The 20,506-nt window shown below is 43.7% G+C and overlaps 1 protein-coding gene and 1 long non-coding RNA gene across 2 annotated transcripts; both read left to right on the top strand.

Annotated features, from left to right (window-relative positions):
• The first annotated feature begins 7,577 nt into the window (after positions 1 to 7,577).
• LOC139061603 (uncharacterized) lies at positions 7,578 to 10,677 on the top strand. The gene is made up of 2 exons (XR_011520108.1): positions 7,578 to 7,780; positions 10,029 to 10,677. It is a non-coding gene; the product is annotated as an uncharacterized lncRNA (long non-coding RNA).
• A 528-nt stretch (positions 10,678 to 11,205) lies between these two features.
• LOC107383253 (zinc finger protein ZFP2) lies at positions 11,206 to 20,472 on the top strand. Its single transcript, XM_015955774.3, has 7 exons — positions 11,206 to 11,350; positions 15,996 to 16,198; positions 16,616 to 16,708; positions 16,803 to 16,898; positions 17,100 to 17,207; positions 18,597 to 18,720; positions 18,872 to 20,472. The coding sequence occupies exons 1-7, from the start codon at positions 11,320 to 11,322 to the stop codon at positions 20,362 to 20,364; spliced, it is 2,148 nt and encodes a 715-aa protein (XP_015811260.3). The 5' UTR covers positions 11,206 to 11,319; the 3' UTR covers positions 20,365 to 20,472.
• The last annotated feature ends 34 nt before the right edge of the window (positions 20,473 to 20,506 follow it).

Here is a 20,506-nt window from a genome sequence, read left to right as displayed (position 1 = left end):
CTGGAGTTCGCTCCTGGTGGGAGTGGCCAACCTCCCCGACAAATCTTATTGCTAAAAGGAAAAATGTATCTGATGTCACATAACCTGGTGATTCTTTAGAAAAATACTAGCCGTACAAAATCATGTTAAAGTTGAGGGTGGGGGTCAATTAACATAGAAGAACAAAGAAGCTGGTGTTGCAATCCATGGAAAAGACAACTGGACCAGTCTCTTTTCTTTTCCTCTCACCACATTCGGCCTTGGCCAGGGATGTCCAACTCATTTTAGCTCAGGGGCCACATTGAGGAAAATCTAGTCCCAAGGGCCGGACCGGTAAATTAAAAACAACTTCAGATTATTTTCTTTGTGTTAATACAGTCAATATAAAACAAAGCTGGAGCCTGCGGACAGTGTATCCAAAATAGTACAAGTACAACATCACTATTAATAAAACACCTGAAGTGTACTTGAAAATTTGAAAAACTAAAAGACATTCCTTAGTGATTCAAAGAGCTTACAGATCACATGGCTAGATCAGTTTCATGCAGCACTTAAAGTATATTTGACTAATTTTACTTAACATCTTTTAGCTTTCACCAGCACATCAATATCAAGTCACATCCTGAGTGGCAGCCAACTTCAGGTGGAGCCTAAGGACAGTGTATCTAAAATAGTTCAACCACAACATCACTATTAAAGCACCTGAAGTATATTTTAAAATTTGAAATAGAAAAAAATACAATTCCTCAGTGTATTTTCACTCTACATTGTAAAGTATGAAAATAAAGTTTACACAACCATCTCATGGGCCGGGTTTAACTGTATGTTTGACACCCCTGGCCTAGGCAGAAAGGTGCCTGTTCTGAGCCCGGTTTTGATTCCACTGGAGGTTTCTTTCTGTTTAAAAGATAATTTTTCTTTCTGCTGTTCCCTCATAATCTGCTTGCTCAGAGTGGGGAATTGGGTTGACTTTAAAAATCCTTCTAATCTTCTGGTTCCTTTGTAATTGGGAACATTTCACGGGCTATAAATTAATCTAGTGAATGAAATATCAAAACAGAAATAAACATTCTGCCAACAACTGTCTCTAATCTAGACCTGATATGATTTGAATTCGTTGGTTTTTTGCATTTTGCTTTGAGGTTACTAGTGAGCTGGTGCTATATAAAAACTTCAGAGAAAGTGAGTTGACTTAAAATTAATTGAGCATTTGTCTATAATTAATTTATCTGGATATTCTTATCTAGGTCTGAAACGATTCCTCGAGTACCTCGAATAAGTCGAGTACAAGAAAGCCTCGAGTCAAATTCTCTGCCTCGAGGCTTCATTTAATTCATGATTAATTAATTCATGGCTTAGCAATCGCCCGGGCTTATGTTTCACCCGGACTGAAATAAGTCATGCACATACACACTGCACTGAATGCACACGCGAGTAGCGAATGTAACTTAATTTTCTCTTAAGCCATGGCGGACAACTTGAACCCCGGTGGAGTGCGAAAAAGACAGAAAATGTCAAAGGTGTGGGACCATTTTTCACGTCGTAAGGCGGAAAACGTACTCCAGTGTAAATACTGTAAAATGGATTTAGCCTACCACAGCACCACATCCTCGATGCTGCAGCACCTGACCAGGAAACATCCACATGTAAATGTCACTTCTGCAAGCGGACTCGAATATATTCTGCGGACACTGTGCGACTTTTTCATTTGTAGCACTCAGGTTCAGCTCACACTGTGTCTGGTAGCAACACGTCGGGCCTAAAAATGTTCTAAAAATAGCAGTTTTTACACAACACGTCAGACTTTTTATTGTGTTGTTATTTAGGTCTGTTGTCCCTCAGGATTGCTGCAGGAGGACACAGGTATTTATGAGAGTGGCGGAGGAAAACGAGATAAAGTAAATAAATGTTTTGTGATCAGTATAATTTGACATAACCACGGCAAACATGCTTTCTCGACAATCCTTGTTATTGTGTGAGAAAGAAGTGTAGAAATTAAAACGGACGTGTGTTAACAGGGAAATTGCTGGCGAGCCATGTTTGCACATGCGCCGTGAGCGGTTCTGGTGCTGTTTGGGCCGCAGCCGCTCGCTGTGCTACTTCAACAGTTATCCTCCTAGTTTTTGCCTGGCTTGCAGGCTAGCAGATTCTCACACGAGGGGAAAATCGGCTCAGGTTGTATACTTATTTTTTGCACAGGCATTTGTTTACTGTGAAGTAAAGTTGAAGTGCTGAAGTTTTGAAAACTAATTTTGAATAAAACTTGAAGAATAACTGGCAATTGCGTGCTCATTTTAAGAGGTCTTTCATATTTTAGAACATGCTATTTGATATCATGGTTTACAAACACAAAAGGGTCATTCATTTATTAGAGTACTCGAATAATCGATAAAAGATTTGATAGAGTACTCGATTAAAAAATATTCGATAGCTGCAGCTCTAGTCTAGTTATAGAAATGTACATTTATAACTCATATTTCAGATTCAAATGAGTTTTATCTTGACTGTTTATCTGTAATCTGACCTGCTTAAGGGTTTTTTGTTTATTTAGTTTTTTCCAGCAGGTGTATTTTATATAAATGATAAAACCAGTTTACCTTGAGGGATGTTAAAGTCTCCCAGTAAAGCACAGGAAACACTTCAGATAAATCTGAAAGTCTAAACATGTCAGATGTTGGGCTGGGTTGTTTGTGGGTAGTTTTATTACCTGCTACTAGAGCTGCTCTCTGGAAGACTAAAGTCAGCAAACACAGAGACCGCAGAGAAAAGGTCCTACTCACTCGAGATGAAACTTATACTGAAGTCTGAAAGGCTAGCCTTAATAATAAAGCATTTTAAACGATGCACCTGAGCTGTAACTATGGTAACGCAATATTCCATAGCTTTTTTTTTTTTTTTTTTTTTTACCGTGTCCTGTCTGGCTGTGAAGCAAGCAGAATTGATGTCTGAATGCTGGTGACAAGCCTTACAGATTTATTCTCAGGTGGAGCATCAAAGCGTTTGCTTTTAATGTCACGCCTGATACTTAAAACTTTATTGTTATTGTTGTTGAATGCTTTGTAATTCCGACCAGACACGGAGATGGAGGTGAAAGAGAAAGGAAGAGAAAAGGTGGAGAGAGAGGGGGGGGGGGGGGGGGTTCCACAAAAATAAACAATGAACAAGAGTCTGCTTCTAGACCTGCAGAAAAAGACAAAAAAAAAACAAAAAACAAAAGGACACAAAAAAGGGACACAACAACAATACAACAAGATCTACCTATCACTGCGTCAACTTGATGAAAAAAAAAAAACAAAAAAAAACAATATATATATATATATATATATATATATATATATATATATATAATCAACATTGCTTAACTGAAGAATCACGATAATAAATCACAATGCATTAAGTGCCCCCCATAGTCTTAAGACCTGTGTTTAACGTGCCCAAGCCCATACTTTTGAGAGCACCATGTGAGCACCTGTGTGTGTACACGCGCTTGTTTATTTAAGGTTTCTCTATAGGAGCGTCCAACAGAGAGTGTGAGGGACCACAGATCCGCCCCCCAAAGATGCGCAGGAGACGGGGGGAACTCCAAGTCCCAGAGATCCAGGCTTTGCCCCAGAATGCAGGAACCCCAAGGAGACTGCAACCAGAAAGGCCCCCGCCCCCCTCGAGAGGCACAGAGGATCGCCCCGGGGGGCCACAACCAGCAGCCAGCAGAGTCCCTGGAGACATCAGCGGCAAGCCCACAGGCCCGCCCGCAGCCTCCCACCCCCTAGCCGGCCGAGCCCGGGACCCAGCGACCCGGGACCCAGGGGTGACCACCCCCGCCGGGGACCCAGCAGAGCCCAGGGACCCAGACCCCACCAGGCAGCCACCGGGATCTATCAGGCAGATGCCAAAATCTTAAACCCCCAGACCCGGTTGCCACGAACACTCAGGCAGACCATGGCACAAGCCCCCACACCAGGTGTGGCAGGGGGAGGGGGGACAAAGATCTATATCATCAAGAGAAGTTCCAGGAGAGGGGAGGACCCAAAGGCCCCACCTGACATATACAGTCATACACAAACACAGTCACACACTCCCTCCCTCATGCTCACACATGCACATACAACCCAAGACTTACAAAAATGCATGCCGGACACTCACTCATGCTCCCCATACACACCCTATTCACTCTGGTCCCGGTACTGCTGCACATGGGGTACAACCATCACCGGCAACCAGAGTTTGACCCTTTCTGCTGGGGTGCTGATGAGCAGGCTCCCCCGCCCAACGCTGAGCACAGCAACCCACCACCCCAGACCCCAACCAGACGGCCAGATCTCCCTCCTAGCCTCCAGCCCCAGGAAGCCTAGCAACAACAGAGGTGGCAAAGACCCCTAGTCTCCCTCCACCTGCTCCAATATAGTGTTGTGTGATCATGAGGTGTATTCCATGGCTGTGGTGAGTGGGCAGTGCGGGCATCATCCGGCATATGCCAGCTGATGCCACCGCACCACCCCACTTACACCCTCAGCCATCAGTGTCTAAGTGCGGTTTAAAATTGGAAGTGGGCACCGGCACTCGGGAGGAGGCTGAAATATCCCCCTGCCAAATGCCGTTGAATGTGCTCACTCCCAAGGCCCTAAGTGTGTGTTTGTGTGGAATGTCGTCAGTGGAAGTGTATAAGGTGCAAATAAAATTGGGGGGCAGGTTGCCACAGGAATGCGGAAATGGGGTCCATACCCGCACTCCCTGACTTGCCCACCCCCCAAGGTCCTATGTGTATGTTTGTGTGATGATGTGAGGGAGCAGGAGGAGAGAAATATGCGGGGATGGGGAGGAATGGCTGGTTGGGCTTAGCCCTCCAGGGAGCCAGCTCCCCTACTGGCCCCAATAGGCACCTCTGTTGTCAAACTGCCACCCAGGGCATGGAGACCCCAGCCCATCCTGCCAGGGCCCAAAGCAGCAGCATTACAGAGCCTCACGGAGTCCGAGGGCACCAACCCAGCCCCATCCCAGCAGAATATCTATGCCCACCCCTGCATTTGCACAACTTCCAGAATATATAAGACATGGGACATCCAGGTAAGGTTTGGTCCTCCCCGTCCTGGACCTCCCCCTCCCCTGTGATGGAACGGCAGAGGAGCCAAGGTCTACCTGATGCCCCCGAACCCGGGTCAGGCACTGCTGAGTGTTCCTGCCTTCTTCCCGGCAGCATACATGTCAGGACCCGACCCCCAAGGCCCCGCCCAGATCCCCACACGGGGCCGGCCACCCCCAAACCCCGAGCCCCCAGGCCCCCACCCAGACCCGCCCAGGGGTATTGCAGCCGTCAGGCAGTGACCCATGGCCGCCACCAAGATCCCCAAGGGGCCCCACTCACAACCGCCAGCAGTCCACCCCCCGAGGCAACCCAAGCACCTCCAGAGGGGGGCAAAAGCCCCCCAGTCCCAGACACCCCCAGTGAACCCACCTCCAGGGAACATCCGGATACTCCAAACTCAGACCCCCCCCCCCCCCACCACCACCACCACCACCACCATCCCGCAGGACAACATCAATGGCCCCCCACCCTCGCTATGTGATGGAACCGATCAAAGGAGCCCAGAGAGATTCATCTGAAGTGGAAGCAGAGGCTATATCAAGTGCAATATGATCTAACAAAAGATTTCTATACTGGTTAATGCAGAGACTTTCTCTATTTTTCCAATTCAAGAGGATAGTTTTCTTAGCGATGCATATGGCAGTCAGAACCACGTGAACCAAAGATGTTGCAATTGGATGTTTGTGGGTAGTTTTATTACCTGCTACTAGAGCTGCTCTCTGGAAGACTAAAGTCAGCAAACACAGAGACCGCAGAGAAAAGGTCCTACTCACTCGAGATGAAACTTATACTGAAGTCTGAAAGGCTAGCCTTAATAATAAAGCATTTTAAACGATGCACCTGAGCTGTAACTATGGTAACGCAATATTCCATAGCTTTACCATAGTGACAGTCTATCATAGGTGACAGACAGTGCTCCACAGGGAGCCTAAGTCATGCCCATCTACTTCCGGACCACGGGTCCCCAGAAAAACAAATAAATGAATGCAAGTCCACAGTTCTAAAGACGCTATTTTCTAATTCTGCTTGTTATGTGCCATGGATTTCACATATGATGTCCGTGAAGATGCGTTTTAATACCAAGAACGCACTTATTTTGGACAGGGGGGGAGATGTTATTTTAAGTTTTGGGTAATAAGTCCAGGACTACAAATGCGCTTTATGAAAGTGACATCAATAAAGCAGACACGGAGAAAAACAGGGAAAATGGCAAATTCTGTGGTGCAACGTGCTGATGTCGGATTTGTAGTCATGCTAACATCGAACTTTTACAAGCTGATACATTTCAAAGTATGTGGCGTGATTGAAACACCCATCGTTGGATTACATTTAAATTGAAGTACAACATATGTGTGATCCAGGACGTAAGGCAAAGGGGATTAGAAAATTGCTTTTTTAGCCCCGTTGACTTGCATTCATGTTTTCGTTCTTCCGGGGTCCCATGAGCCGACCGGGAAGAGAGGAGACCTAGGCTCCTTATTGTAGTGAAGTAGGAAGTACAGATTGGCTTTAAAAATTAGTGAATTAAAAGTAAAAAGTAGACCTGAAGAAAATAAGTAAAGTACAAATAAAGAAAGCTTTAAATATTATATTATATTCAATAACTTCATTACTTTTAAAAATATTTATTTTTTGTTTGCATTTTAAATTCTGTCATCCTGTCCCTCTAAATGTGATTTAACATAAAAGAAGCCATCATCAGGTGTACCTCTTATGCATAATAATGATCGGATCACAGACCAGATGTTTGATGACGTAGAAATAGATTTAATAAAAAGATATCAGAACTTAATGCAGATGATACAATCCTCTTCAGACAAATAACAAACCGTTTGACATCAAAGAAATTTCTCTTTGGTCTTGATGCTCATATAGCAGTAAAGATTATAAATATAAACAGAAATTTCAGTTTTCCTGGTAGTGTTTAATCAAAGAGCAATGTGACAAAAACAATAAGTTAGTTAGACGTACATAAAGATAACCTGCAGTTGAGCCTCTTGACTTTTCTGTTTGCTAAATCAAGCCAAATGACTCTTCTATTAGCTGATGGATTCATTTTTAAATGTAAACAAGTCAAAATAGTTTGTTCACTTCATGTTATTAGTTATAACTTATTCACTGATGAAAAAGTGGCATTTATTTATACTTCTGTCAAACTGGTGCAGAAATAAATATCAGTCCCTTCTCCAGACACCACTACTGTACATGGCAGATAGCATGTAGGTCTCTTATCCCAGCACATATGTTCCATGTGTGAGGTCATGCAGGGTCCTCTTGGAGATGTTTTAATGATGTCTTTCTAGTGACATCTAGTGCCGAAGTGTAAGAATGTGACACAAAATTGTGGTTGTGTGAGAGTTTTGCATTTTTTTACATCTCTGAAATACCTTCCTCGCTAAAAAAATTAAAAAAAATTTAAGTAGAAAAAATAAATAAAGCCTGAAGATTTTTGCTTTTATGTAAACAAAACAATACCTGTGGTTTTTATTTTGAAGGATAGTGGTGTTTCCCTTTCCGGGGAGCTCGTGCCAGCAGCAGCCATTGCAAAGATGGGATCCAGTGCGAATCCTGTGACTGACTCACAAGACCCAAAAATGTATAGTTGTAAGGACGCCGCCCTCTCCTTACCGACACACTCCTACTGGTTTGACCTGTGGGTGTTCGTGGTGTTTGACATCGTGTTGTTCTTCTTCGTATATTTTATAATTCCTTAAAGAGGTGAGTGATGAACCGCTGAAGTTTTTGGCTAACCAGGGCGGCTACGGAAGTCTTTTAACCCCCGAGTTAGTCCGTAAAACACTATTTTAAGTAACGGAGAGCTGAAAACGTATCTGTGTGTCTCACTGTTAGGACTTTAGTTGCTTCAATGTAGCTTTAGAAATACTCTTAAGATCTGAAGTTCGTTGGCACGCATCTTAACGATGTGCTCAACTTTCTCCTGTTGGCTGTCACCAGTGGCAGGAGACAAGTAGAGATCAAACCGTTAAGTCTTCATGAACGTGTTATTGCTTCCTTAATTCGGTCATCATGAAGTTGGACTTTCACCTTTAAAGCCCATAGTAAAGTAAAGGCTTCAGAGTCTAGGTTTAAGAATCCAAATGTCAGCATCACAAATGACTCATCAGACTGCCTACAGTCACCCCATGCTGCTCAGGATGGGTGGTTTGTGTTAAAGGGAAGACTTGGTGCAATCTTCCATCCACATATCAAATTTATAATCCAGAGTCTGATTTTGCCACAGCTAGCTTTGGATCTCGACCCGATTTAAAATAAATTCGACTTGTTACGTATCTCTAGCAGTTTTAGGTGACTTGTGAATTGCTGCTATCAAAAAAAATTTAATTAAAAAACTGAATCTTTGGAGTGTTGTGAGTTTTATGTTTTGTGATTAAAAATGTGGGATTAGAAACTGACGGTGTCATAGCAATGATAATGATAAATGACCCGCACTTGTAAAGTGCCTTTCAGAGTCAGGACTCCAAAGCGCTTTACACTACAGTGTATCATTCATCCATTCACACACTGGTGGTGATGAGCTACAATGTAGACACAGCTGCCCTGGGGTACACTGAAAGAGGCGAGGCTGCCGTGCACAGGCGCCACCAGTCCCTCCGACCACCACCAGCTGGTAACGGGTTAAGTGTCTTGCCAAGGACACAACAGCAGCATTCTCTTTCCTGCTGGACAACCCACTCTACCTTCTGAGCTACCGCTGGCCCCCAATGATTAGCACTTTAAGATATCGCCTTTTTCCAGTGTTAATCAGGTCTAAATGATCTATCCATTCATTTTCTAGACCCGTGTGGTCCTCTACAAAAAATAATTTTAAACACAATGCCATGTAAAGGTTTGCCAAAGATTCTAATGAATAAATTACACACTGAAAACGGCAGCCAACAAGTGGCCTATACAATAGTACAGTCTATGCACCACTGAGCCAGGAAGTACTTGTCTTTGAAGGATTTTCTATTTCAGTACTACTACTACTTTGCCTACAAGATACGGTTTGGTCGAATCTTTGTTTTGCTTACCTTCATAGATATTTTAATGCATTATTTTTGTGCTTGATTATGTTATCCCCCTCAAATGGCATTATTAAACTTTATTTGTACTGGTATCAGTACTTGTTTTAGTGATGTCATGAAGGTTGAAATTGTAAGTAAACAAACGGGCTGCAACCTGCAAGTTGCATCAGTTAGAACAGTATGATCTCGACCCTAGCTGCAATTGAAACATGATATCAGATCTAATTTGTTGTTTGTTGTTATCGGCCATAAAACCAGAATTGGTGCGTCTCAATCATATCACAACGTAATTTTATGAACTTTCATTTAGAGTCACTTGAATTTATTTTGCTTGTGGTAGGGCTGCAATGATATTACTTGCGATAAGTAAAAACTTAACTCGGAAACTAAAATAATCAAAAACAAAGAATTAAAAAAACTCATAAAAATGAGAAAAGCTAAAGATGTGAGGAAAGGGGAAAAGAAAATAAACAAAAGTCAATCAGTGGATCCCGGGAAAAGCAGAATAAGGAAAAAGAGCAGAACTAAGCTAACTCGGGTGTTTGCTAACCATCAAAATTAAGTGCCGTCCGCCTCGGGGGCGGGCGTCTAACCTATGGGAACCCACCCAATTGGCCAAATGGGTGAAGAGCTCTATTTGATGTGTTAAAAAAATGTAATGCTTTCGTTTGATTGGCAGAATGCATTATGTGTAGCAAACATTTCAGCTTACTATTCATTACGATAATTATCTGTTCTTTGCGATATGCATATTGTGGATGCTGATATCGCGATAACGATATATTTATGATATATTGTGCAGCCCTAATTTGTGGTCAGTTTTCCTGTAGATCTCTGACTAGAACATGATCTCAGAATGTTTTTAATTGGGTTCAATCTGCAATTCAAACACAAATATTTGTGCCATTCTTCCTTGTTTAAAGTACTTGTTTCTCTTACAGGTTTGTCCCTTTTGACTTTGGAGGCTGAGAACATGGAGGGCCGATCCTGCCCTGCTCTGAAGAAGGCTAACCCGGCTTTGACTAAACTTAACACCTTGTTACTGGATACTACACCTCAAGTTTCCACATCTTGGTCCTTAGATGTTCAGGTTTTATGGACTTCCTGACATGTTATCAAGCATGCGAGCCACTGAAACCCCACCTCTGAGACGTAACCAGTTACTGACAGCTTTCATGGGTGTCTGCTGTTGCTGAAAGGATTAAAAATGTAAAAGAAAGTTATTTTTTAAACTGCCTCTATCTTGACCAACTGCTGTTTTCGGACTCATAAAATGTAACACCTGATGACCTAAGAAACTCATTTGTTTCCACTTTTAATGTCACCCTGTACTTTCTCTTCTGAATTGATCTGCACATTCCTCTCCGGGAAGAACAGATAAGCCTCGTGTGGAAATGTGGGGTTTGTCTCAGTAAGCCGTGTGGTGAACTATTGCAGTCACAGATGACCATTTGAGAGATCTGAATTGTACACATAATGAACAATGTTTCCATGAAGGAATTCCAAGCATGTAAAAGTCTTTGCACATGGACAATTGAAAGACAAATAGTGTTTTTAACTGTTTAGTTATTAAAAACTATTTGACTAAAAGTTGCAGTTGTCACATCATGCACAAATAATATTTGTACTTAAAAGTCTTGTTTTTATATTTAAGGGTGTATTATGTAGAAATGAAGTAAAAATGACATCCTGTGGTAAAAATTTGTACCGCAACCACTTAAAAAAATCTGGAGCTTTTTGCCAGCTGTTAAACTGTAATTGTCGGCAGTGCAGTATTAGCTCGCAGGAGACAGCAACCCCACACTCACCAATTGTAAACAGTATTTAGGGCCCTCCTTTCTTTGTTTTGAAAGGAGAAAAACTGAATTCCTGCAGCCAGTTGGATATGAAATATGTTTTATTATAACCTTCCATCCAAAATAACACTTTTGGGATTTTCCCACTGTAAAATTCTAAACTATTTTCTTACCTACTTCATATTTAAATAAGTTCCAGAGTAAACTAAACTTAGTTTTCAATTGTGCATCTAATAAATCAGTCAATCTAGAGATATTTTAATGAGTGACCAAACTGAAACATGCTGTTTTATGTATGAGCTGATAGAAACGTGAATACTTTTGTATTGCAAGATACTTTTATTTTGAAAATAGGTTTTCACGGTTTCCGCTTGTAAGAAGATGCTAAATTATGTAGTTTTCCACCTGATGGCTGTGACTACAGAATATCTCCGTCATGGACAATACTTGTCGAGTGGAAAACACAGGTTTGTTTTACAGGAATTGTCGGGATTTTCTTCCTGCGAGGACGTTTTGTTCGCGTTTGTTTGTTGTAGCAACAACAAGCTAGCTGTTGTAGTTCGCTAACTAAGTATGAGCTGAGCAGCTGCGGCGTTGTAGCGTAACGACTTCTACCAAATGAGATGGCTCGTATTTTAATAAACGTACTTATTCAGTGTAACTTTGACAACTTCATTACTTAACAGGCACGTTTTCAGTGAAATTGTTAGGCAGTCAAAAACTATGGAATAAGTACTGCATGTGAACATTGCTTTTATTTTAACAGTTCTCATCGCAGAAGTCTGTATATATTTTTATAATTATGGAAAAGGCAGTTTTACCATCAAAACATTAAGTGTGAAGCTTTATAGCACTAAAGCTTTCAACCAATTGTGTTTATATGGCGCCTCGCTGACCAAAACATTTGGTGCATCAATAATTCGATTTTTTGTTTTCTAAAAAATCGGAACAACTCAAAACTATTCTCGTTATTTTCCAATAAACTTAAGAGTTTTTAAGGAACATTTTTGACTAAAAATGGGCTGAACCCATCAAAACTGGATAGGATTATTAATACTTTTTTAAGTGCAGGGAAGTCCTGTTTACTTAATGTAAAAGGTCAATAACTTAAAGTGTCTTTTGGTTAAGTAAATAATAAATGATGATGAATGATGAGATTATTTATTTTTATAATGAAAATGAACAGAAAAGTGCATAATAAAGTTTGTAAAACAAAATAAAGGGTTACAAAGGAAGGCCCTAAGACCCTGCACCCCCTCTCTACTGTCCACTTCTTGTCCCCTCCTCTCCGTGATTGATGTCAAGTTGTTGTTGTTGTTGTTGGCCTCAAGGGCAACATGCCGATTATCACTTGTAAGTCGCTTTGGACAAAAGTGTCTGCTAAATACATAAACATAAACAAAGGAAGGCCCTAAATCTGCTCTCACTTTGAAAAGAGTTGAATCTTCCACTGGTTTAAAACATTTGGGAGTTTCCTGTCCTGGAGAAAAATAGACAGTATTGCCACACTGACTAATGTTTCCTCACAGCTGTTGCTGAATCTCCACTGTCACCAAGACTATAAACAGAACAGGAAGCTGCATTTCTGTTCATGCAGCAGTCCAAACTTTGATCTTTGGGCATATCCCTCCATCACTGTGGGGTTAGGGTTCCACCACTGTGCCCATCAACCCTCTCTGTGGCCTTCCTCCTGTCTCCCCTGGGGCAGATTTAACATGAAGTTTTCATCATAACTTTGATATTTCTAATCCTGTCCAGTTTGGTCACACTCAAAGGCAACTCGGCTGCGGCCTTTCTGCGTGGAGTTGCGTGTTCTCCCCATGCATGCGTGGGTTTCCTCCGGGTACTCCGGTTTCCTCCACAGATCACAACATGCCCTATAGGTTATACATTGTAAGTCGCTTTGGATAAAAGTGTCTGGTAAATGAATAAACATAAACATAATATTTGCATCTTCAGCTTCTGCCTTTTAGTTGTGTTTTCTATAAACCAGCATACAAACTCTCCCTGTCACCCTTATTAGCTATCCAAATAACCTTCCGACATGCATTTCCAGCCTATCTGCGCAGCTCTTTTTCCTTTGCTGTGCACTGCCTGTTGCTTTGGATGGTTGGCGTCCGGTTATTAAAACTTGTTCACCTTCAGTGCCTCTGCTCCTTCCAGCTTCAGTCATCTCTCTCTCTTAGTTACACATCGTGTCTTCTGACTTTTTTCTTTTTCCTTTAGGGCAAACCTTTAATTCGTCCCTCCTCTTCCTGTTTTCTCTACAAAGTCTCTCCTGTTAAATAAAATCAGCACATAGAAATTTCGGTTCTGTGACATTGGAATAGTTGTGTGAAAATGACCCCGGGTTTCCACCGGAGCCGTCAGCAGCACGTTACAGCAGCAGCACGTCTTGCTCGCGTAAACTGCTGCTTGGCCCTTCCCACGAGACGCGAAGCAGCAGGGGAGCAGCTGTCACCGACCGAGCACGAAGTCACACGAGTGACTTCGTCAGTAAACACAACAACAAGCAGGAGAAAACTATAACATGGTTTGTGTTTTATGTTCTGTCCGTTTTATAATCGCCAGTACGGACCTGAAAAACAAAGGAGACCGCTAGCTAGGTGATAACTTCTCACGGGGCCGCACAGTTAGTAACCTTTTTAAAAGTAAAGCAACCTGAAGGCAGTACGTTCTTTATTCTGAAAATCTCTGTAGCTTCGCTCCGTTTCCGCATCCAATTTCCTGTCTTTCCTTCCCCAAAAATGTCGAACTTGACCCGTTTCAGAGGCGTCGCGCGTAGAAAATAGAACCGGCGCGTAAAGGCCGCGACATGCTGCTCCTGAGACGCGGCCGACTCGCGCTGCTGACGGCTCCTGTGGAAAAGGTTCTGTTGACCACAGCGGTTCCTATCAGCAGCACGTTACTGCAGCAGCACGTCTAGCTGCTGCTTGGCCCTTCCCACGAGACGCGACGCAGCAGAGGAGCAGCTGTCACCGACAGGGCACGAAGTCACACGAGTGACTTCGTCAGTAAACACAACAACAAGCAGGAGAAAACTACAACATGGCTCCAAAATGTTTGTGTTTTTATATTCTGTCCGTTTCATAATCGCCAATACAGACCTGAAAAACAAAGGAGACCGCTAGCTAGGTGATAACTTCTCACGGGGCCGCACAGTTAGCAACTTTTTTTAAAGTAAAGCGACCGGAAGGCAGTACGTTCTTTATTCTGAAAATCTCGGGAGCTTCTCTCCATTTCCGCGTCCGATTTCCTGTCTTTCCTTCCCCAAAAATGTCGAACTTGACCCGTTTCAGAGGCGTCGCGCGTAGAAAATAGAACCGGCGCGTAAAGGCCGCGACATGCTGCTCCTGAGACGCGGCCGACTCGCGCTGCTGACGGCTCCTGTGGAAAAGGTTCTGTTGACCACAGCCGTTCCTATCAGCAGCTATGACGTGCTGCTGCAGTAACGTGCTGCTGACGGCTGCTGTGGAAAGCCGGGGTCAGTCCGATTCAATCATGGAATATTGATAGACCTGTGTGCTGCAGTTACTGATTTGCATAATTACTTTCTGTGAAAATGCTTAAGTTTCATTAGTGCTGGATTATTGATTCAAATTTCAAGAATAAATTCAATTTTGATTCTCATTATTTAGAGTGGATTATCATGTCTGGCAGAGTCTCCTGTCAGTATGAGCTTCAATTTCCACGTCTGACATCATCAGAATGCGTTCCAGAGGAGGCAGGGGACATTGAGTCCAATTGGGCAATGTTCCATGACTCCATTATTGAGGCAGCTGAACGCAACTGTGACCGCGGCGTGGTCAGTGCCTGTACACCCAAATCCGCTGGTGGACACCGGAGGTCAGGGATGCTGTCAAGCTGAAGAAAGAGTCCTATAGGGAGGCTGGAGGGACAGTATGCAGCACATTTTAGTGGTTTCTCCGCTCCAACACACTTGATTAAGTGGTTGAATCACCTGTGCAATTGCTCATTAAGCCTAATTTATATACTTTTCCGTCTGCATCAGGATGGACGCATGCCATTATCCGTCCTTTTGAGGGCTCTCCGACAGACTTGCATGGATGGACGGAGTCGAGCTCTCTTTTCTAAACATCCGTCCACCGAGACAGGGAATGCAAGCTTGTGATTGGTCAGGACGCACTGTCGTCTACAGCATTGTGCTCTAAAAAAACACAAAGAGAGCCGAGGATATCTAGCGGCAGACACGGAGCAGCTTGAAGAATCCCTGGTGGGGAAAGTCTAAAAATATGACTGTTTTATTCCCCTGGTGACTGGAGGAGTGAAAAATACGCAGCAAGCGTTTTGTTCGTGGACGGAAATAACGGGAAATGTGGGTTTAGAGTTGGCGAGCGCATGAAGAGGTGGAGGAGGATGAGTGACAAATTAGTCCGTGTTAAAAAGTCTCTTAAATTAAAAAAAAACTGGTGGGGAATTGCTTTGCAACACTCCACAGGAGACACTGGACAAGTTCTGTACCCTTGGGGGGCTTCTGGAGGGTGCCTGGGCATTTGCCCAACCAGTCTACATGGGTTTTGCGCCCCTCGAGGGGCCCTTTGGGGGTATTCTCGGAGTATGGGGTACCAGGCCTTTTGAAATGGGCTGTTAGGTCCCTGTACAACCAGCGTCAGAGCTTGGTCCACATTGCCGGCAGTAAGTCGAGTTCATTTCCGGTGAGAATTGGACTCCTCCAAGGCAACCCTTTGAAACTGATTCTGTTCATGACTTTTATGGACAGGATTTCTAGGCGCACATCAGAGTTGTTGAGGGGATCTGTTTTGGTGGCCTAAGGATCCGGTCTCTGCTTAATGCAGATGACGTGCTCCTGTTGGCTTCGTCATTCATCACAACACCTAAGTCGCTGAGGGAAGTCTGGGCTTCCCTGCTTAGGCTGCTGCCCCCGCGAACCGGCCCTGGATAAGTGGAAGAGAATGGATGGATGGGTATCACGATTCCATTCAGTCTGTTTCAATCTGATATTGATTTGTTTTTTTTTTTCTGAGAATCAAAATTTTTTTCAACACAGCACTGCGTTTCATCACATACTCTTTAATTTTTTCAAACTAAGGACTGTACTTGGTGTTGACCTACTCTTGTCTGGCTAAACAGACATATTCCTGCCACTGTCCTCTCTGCGGCTGCTCATGCCTCCTCTGCGGCTGCTTTCTGCAGCCATGTGGCAAGTGGCTCAGCGGAGAGATGTTCTCGACTACGAGAAGCTTGATGAGTTTGTGACGCTGGTGACGACGACAGTTCCAGACCTGCTCAGTCCAAAGCAACGAGGCAAACTGCTGCTTCGGCTGCGGGCCAGAGTGAGTTGGTTTTTAAATGAAGCAGACTTTTATGAACTAAAGTAACTCTTCAGAAAAACACAGCTGTGGTCTAATGTTTTAAGAAGGAAACAAACATTCATTTTCATTTTTGTAAGGCACAGTTTGTTTTAAATTCCACAAATTCTGGCAAACTCGTTATGAAGAATGAGCTGTCACTAGGCAGGATTTGGCCCAGACACTGACTGTGAGTCAGTGTGAACTGTAGAGGACCAACACACTGAAAATACTGACTCTGCATAAACTGACTCTGTATTTGTCATTAACACCAATGAAATGTATGAAATAATCATAATTGAGCAAAGATTAAAAAACATGGAATCTGTAAATTCTCAAAACACCTGGCCACAGCTGTGCGTCTCCATGTTTTTCCATATCTTGCCCTTTTATTTCTTCCAGGTTATTCTTGAATTGTGCAAATGTGCACAAACAGCCAACATTTTATGTGTTCAACCTCACTTAGAGCGAATCCGTCCACCTGGATACTCGGGAGTGAGTTAAGAACAGTGATTAAACACAAAAGTAGAGGAAATCTTTGTTTGCCATTACAGATCTGCTCTTGTGACTGCTGCTTTCCCTTCCTTAGAGTGGAGATGCAGAAGTGGATACAGAGGAGGCCATTTTTGTGGAGCTAATTCAGACATTACTGAGTGATTCAGCAGAGAGGGAGCACTTTTACCAGGCAAGGGTTGCTTCACGCCTCAAGGGTTCCATTTTCACATAAGTTTTTATCAAGTTACAGGGAACCTTTACAGAGGGGCAGAATCCTGTTTGCATATGAACATCTAAAGACAGCTGCCAATAGTTTTGATTCTTTTGGTTTTTTGTTTTGGATTTTATTTTTCATAATGGTGCTTTTGATTATGACCTTTTCTCCTACTAGGAAGTTTTTCCAGCAGAATACCTCAGCTATGACACAGACATACAGCTTCTGGTGTGGGAATTCCTTTCCAAGCTGGAGAGACTTCTACCGGTGCCAACCCTTGGTCAGGTACTAAGTGATATCTGCCTGGTAAAATAGTAATCAAGTAAGATTATGACATTGTGATTGCTGTTTGTAAATGTAGTTTTGGATTAATTATCCAGAGCCCTCTGATATGACTGATAACATTTAGAAGTCTTTTTTTTTCCTTCACTAAATCTGCTGCGGTTGATGGTAGAGGTGTGCCATATTAGGTTCTTCATAATTCGATTCATTTTCCATTAAGGGTCCTACAATTTGATTATTAAACCATTATCATGATTACCACAATTTTGATGCATTTTTTCCACTGTTTGTTTTTTTTTCACGTCATAGTTTTTTCATACTTCAGCACGTTACTTTAAGTTACCAAATACCTTTCACTACCCTATCTTCTTCCCGTGAGACTGAACACATACATACTTTTGCATGAAGTCTACAGGAAAAACATGAATCATGAAAGTTACAGTAAACACGGGAAGTCCGTTTTGCTTTTGTAAAAAGAATAGGCTGAGACGGCAAACTGGAGCGATGCAAAGGTGCGGAGCTTCTGACCTTTGGACCTGAAGCTTAGATCACCAGACAAACGCCTTTTGGAGCGGCTTGTGAAAAAATCTTAAGGAGCGTGGCTTCGATCGGCACGAAAAAAACCAAGTTATGTTCAAGTAACTCTCACGCCTAGTGGCTGAAGCAGAGAAACAAGCTGCTGCCATTGTTGTTGTTTTATTCTGGTGGTTCATCCCTAAAGTGTCTGGGCAGCAGGCGTAACCTATATGTTCCTGTCACGTTTTGCAGCTGTGTTTCAGCAACTCTTTAATAACCATTGACAAATCGATTTTGAATCGGCATGTGTCACATTGTGAAGCGTCGATTAAATGGTGAATCAACACACCCAGTATGTATTTAAAAGGGTGGGGGTGGAAATAGTCAGGATTATGAGTCTTGCTCACTAATCGCGACTCTACCACTACCTTTGTCCACTCTTCTTTCTTTAGTAAAAAATACACCGTAGATGAATTATCTCCACAAATAACACTAGCCTGAATCTGTTCTACCACTTAGTGCAGTTGCTAATGCTAACAGTTAGCTTCTACTAGCCTAGATGCGCTCTACTCTTTCCTGGCTGCTAAATCAAAAAACAGCCATCCGCAGTTGCGAGCCAAGATGGGTGAGTCCATGAATGCTAATCTCCTAGTGTGACATAGAAGAGACTGGCTTTTTCTGACCCGATCGTTTCTCCCTCCCTCTTATTTTTTTTTTTTTGGCCGCCAATGCAGGCGATGAGGACTGAAGACCGTTCAGAATGCATGTGTAACTCAGCGTGACCAATTATATTTCAAATAGCACAAGTATTACATGTTTCTTAGTGAACAAGACCTTTAAAATCTTGCTGACATGTTTGCTGTTTCTAATAAACAGAGCATTTTATGGCTGACCTCTGCTCCCTCCATACTGAGTGAATGCATTCATGCACTCTCCGATCCCGATGACCTGAGGGTTCTCCTACAGCACCACGAAAGCCTCGAGTCTCTCAGCACACAAGGTAAACTTAACAGATCAATCTTGTTCAAATCATTTATGTTTTCTGATTACGTTTCTATTGCAAAGGCGACAATCCAAATAAGAGCGGCTTACATCTTGTGTTGCTGTATTTGAAGACAAGGTCATGCCGCCGTTTTCAATCATCTGCACAGGTACCACAGTGGAGATGTCCACACAGGTCTTTGCCTGTTCCGAGTGTCCGTTTTTCCACATGCAGGAGTCGTACCTGCTGCAGCACATCGAACACAGCCACCCAGAACAGTACACTAAACTCCAGAACAACTCACAGACAAATAAAGCCCCCAAGAAGAAAACCCGGAGGACAGAGTTCCCACAACCCTTCCCTATCCACGACCGTCCAAACCCACACACATGTCCAGACTGTGGCAGAACATTCACACGGGCCTCCGATGTGACACGTCACCAACGCACCCACACAGGTGAGCGCCCATATACCTGTGGGGAGTGTATGAGGGGCTTCAAGAACTCTTGGGATCTTACCAGGCATCAGCACATTCACACTGGGGAGCGTTCCTTCCTCTGCTCCCAGTGTGGTAAACGCTTCACTCAGATGGGGTTGCTCAAGCTACATTTTGAGCGGACCGCCTGTGGACAGACTTGCAACCCGCCTCTAGACTTGACAACAGAGGTGGTGGCAGCAGAGGAGTCGCCAGAGAAAGAGAGCCGTCAGTACAAATGTCAGAAATGTGGCGAGAGCTTCAACAGCATCCTGGATCGACTGAGACACAGACAGAGTCACGTGGCGAGACGTCAGTTCAAGTGCTCTACGTGTGAAAAGGTTTACGGTCGTGCCTCTGACCTTAAGAGACACCAGATGAAACACACGGGCATGCGGCCTTTCACCTGTGCGTGTGGAAAGAGCTTTACGCATGTGTGGATTCTAAACAAGCATCAGCAGACCCACTCCATGGAGCGCCCACACTCCTGTGCAAAGTGTGGCAAGACCTTCACACAGCTCCAGATCCTCAACAGACACCTGCTGACTCACAGCGGTCAGCGACCGTTCCGGTGCTCAGTCTGTGAAAAGGGCTTCACCCAGCTGGCCAGCCTCGCTCGCCATGAGAGGATCCACACAGGTGAGAGGCCGTACGTGTGCACCACCTGCAAGAAGACTTTCCTCACAAACGGAGAGCTGGCGAGACACCAACGCACCCATAGTACCCTCCGACCCTTCAGCTGTCATCAGTGCCCGAAGAGCTTTAAAACAAAACGATCTCAGACTGAACACCTCAAAAGTCACTCGGGTGAACAACCGTTTTCATGTGCCTGCTGCGGTAAGAAGTTCTCCAAGTCGGCTTCACTCACACGCCACAATCTAACTCACACCAGGGAGCGACCCCACCAGTGCTCCCAGTGTGGAAATGCCTTTTTCACCTCTGGTGAGCTGCTCCTACACAGACGCATCCACACAGGAGAAAAGCCTTACTCGTGCTCCTTCTGTGAGAAAAGGTTCAGATGTTCATCTGACCTTAACATGCACATTCGAACACACACGGGGGAAAAGCCACACGGCTGTCCGTTCTGTAGGAAGGGCTTCTCTACATCCACCAGGCTGAGGAGACACATGCGTACACACGTGAAGAAGGCCGTGGGAGTGGAGTCATCCAGTGTTTCGTCAGTCTAATCATTTGGGAATAAGGCAGTTAGCTTCTAATTCTTCATTTTAATCATTCTGAGTCTGTCTTTGGATAATTATGCCTCTGTGAGGATTAAAATCTGTGTTTTGACGGGGGGGGGGGGGGGGGGGGGGGGGTCAGCTTCTTACA

The sequence above is a fragment of the Nothobranchius furzeri genome, chromosome 1 (genome assembly GCF_043380555.1).
Source record: "Nothobranchius furzeri strain GRZ-AD chromosome 1, NfurGRZ-RIMD1, whole genome shotgun sequence".
In the NCBI taxonomy this organism is placed as follows: Eukaryota; Metazoa; Chordata; class Actinopteri; order Cyprinodontiformes; family Nothobranchiidae; genus Nothobranchius; species Nothobranchius furzeri.
The sequence above is the reverse complement of the archived record's forward strand: the minus strand, read 5'-3'. Positions and strand labels throughout refer to the sequence as shown.

Bases quoted from the DNA above. Each gene is read 5' to 3' on its own strand.
- LOC107383253 (XM_015955774.3), top strand. From the start codon at position 11,320: ATGGACAATACTTGTCGAGTGGAAAACACAG. The intron at 16,899-17,099 runs GCAAGGGTTGCT...TTCTCCTACTAG, and splicing joins AGAGGGAGCACTTTTACCAG to GAAGTTTTTCCAGCAGAATA. The intron at 18,721-18,871 runs GTAAACTTAACA...TCATCTGCACAG, and splicing joins CGAGTCTCTCAGCACACAAG to GTACCACAGTGGAGATGTCC.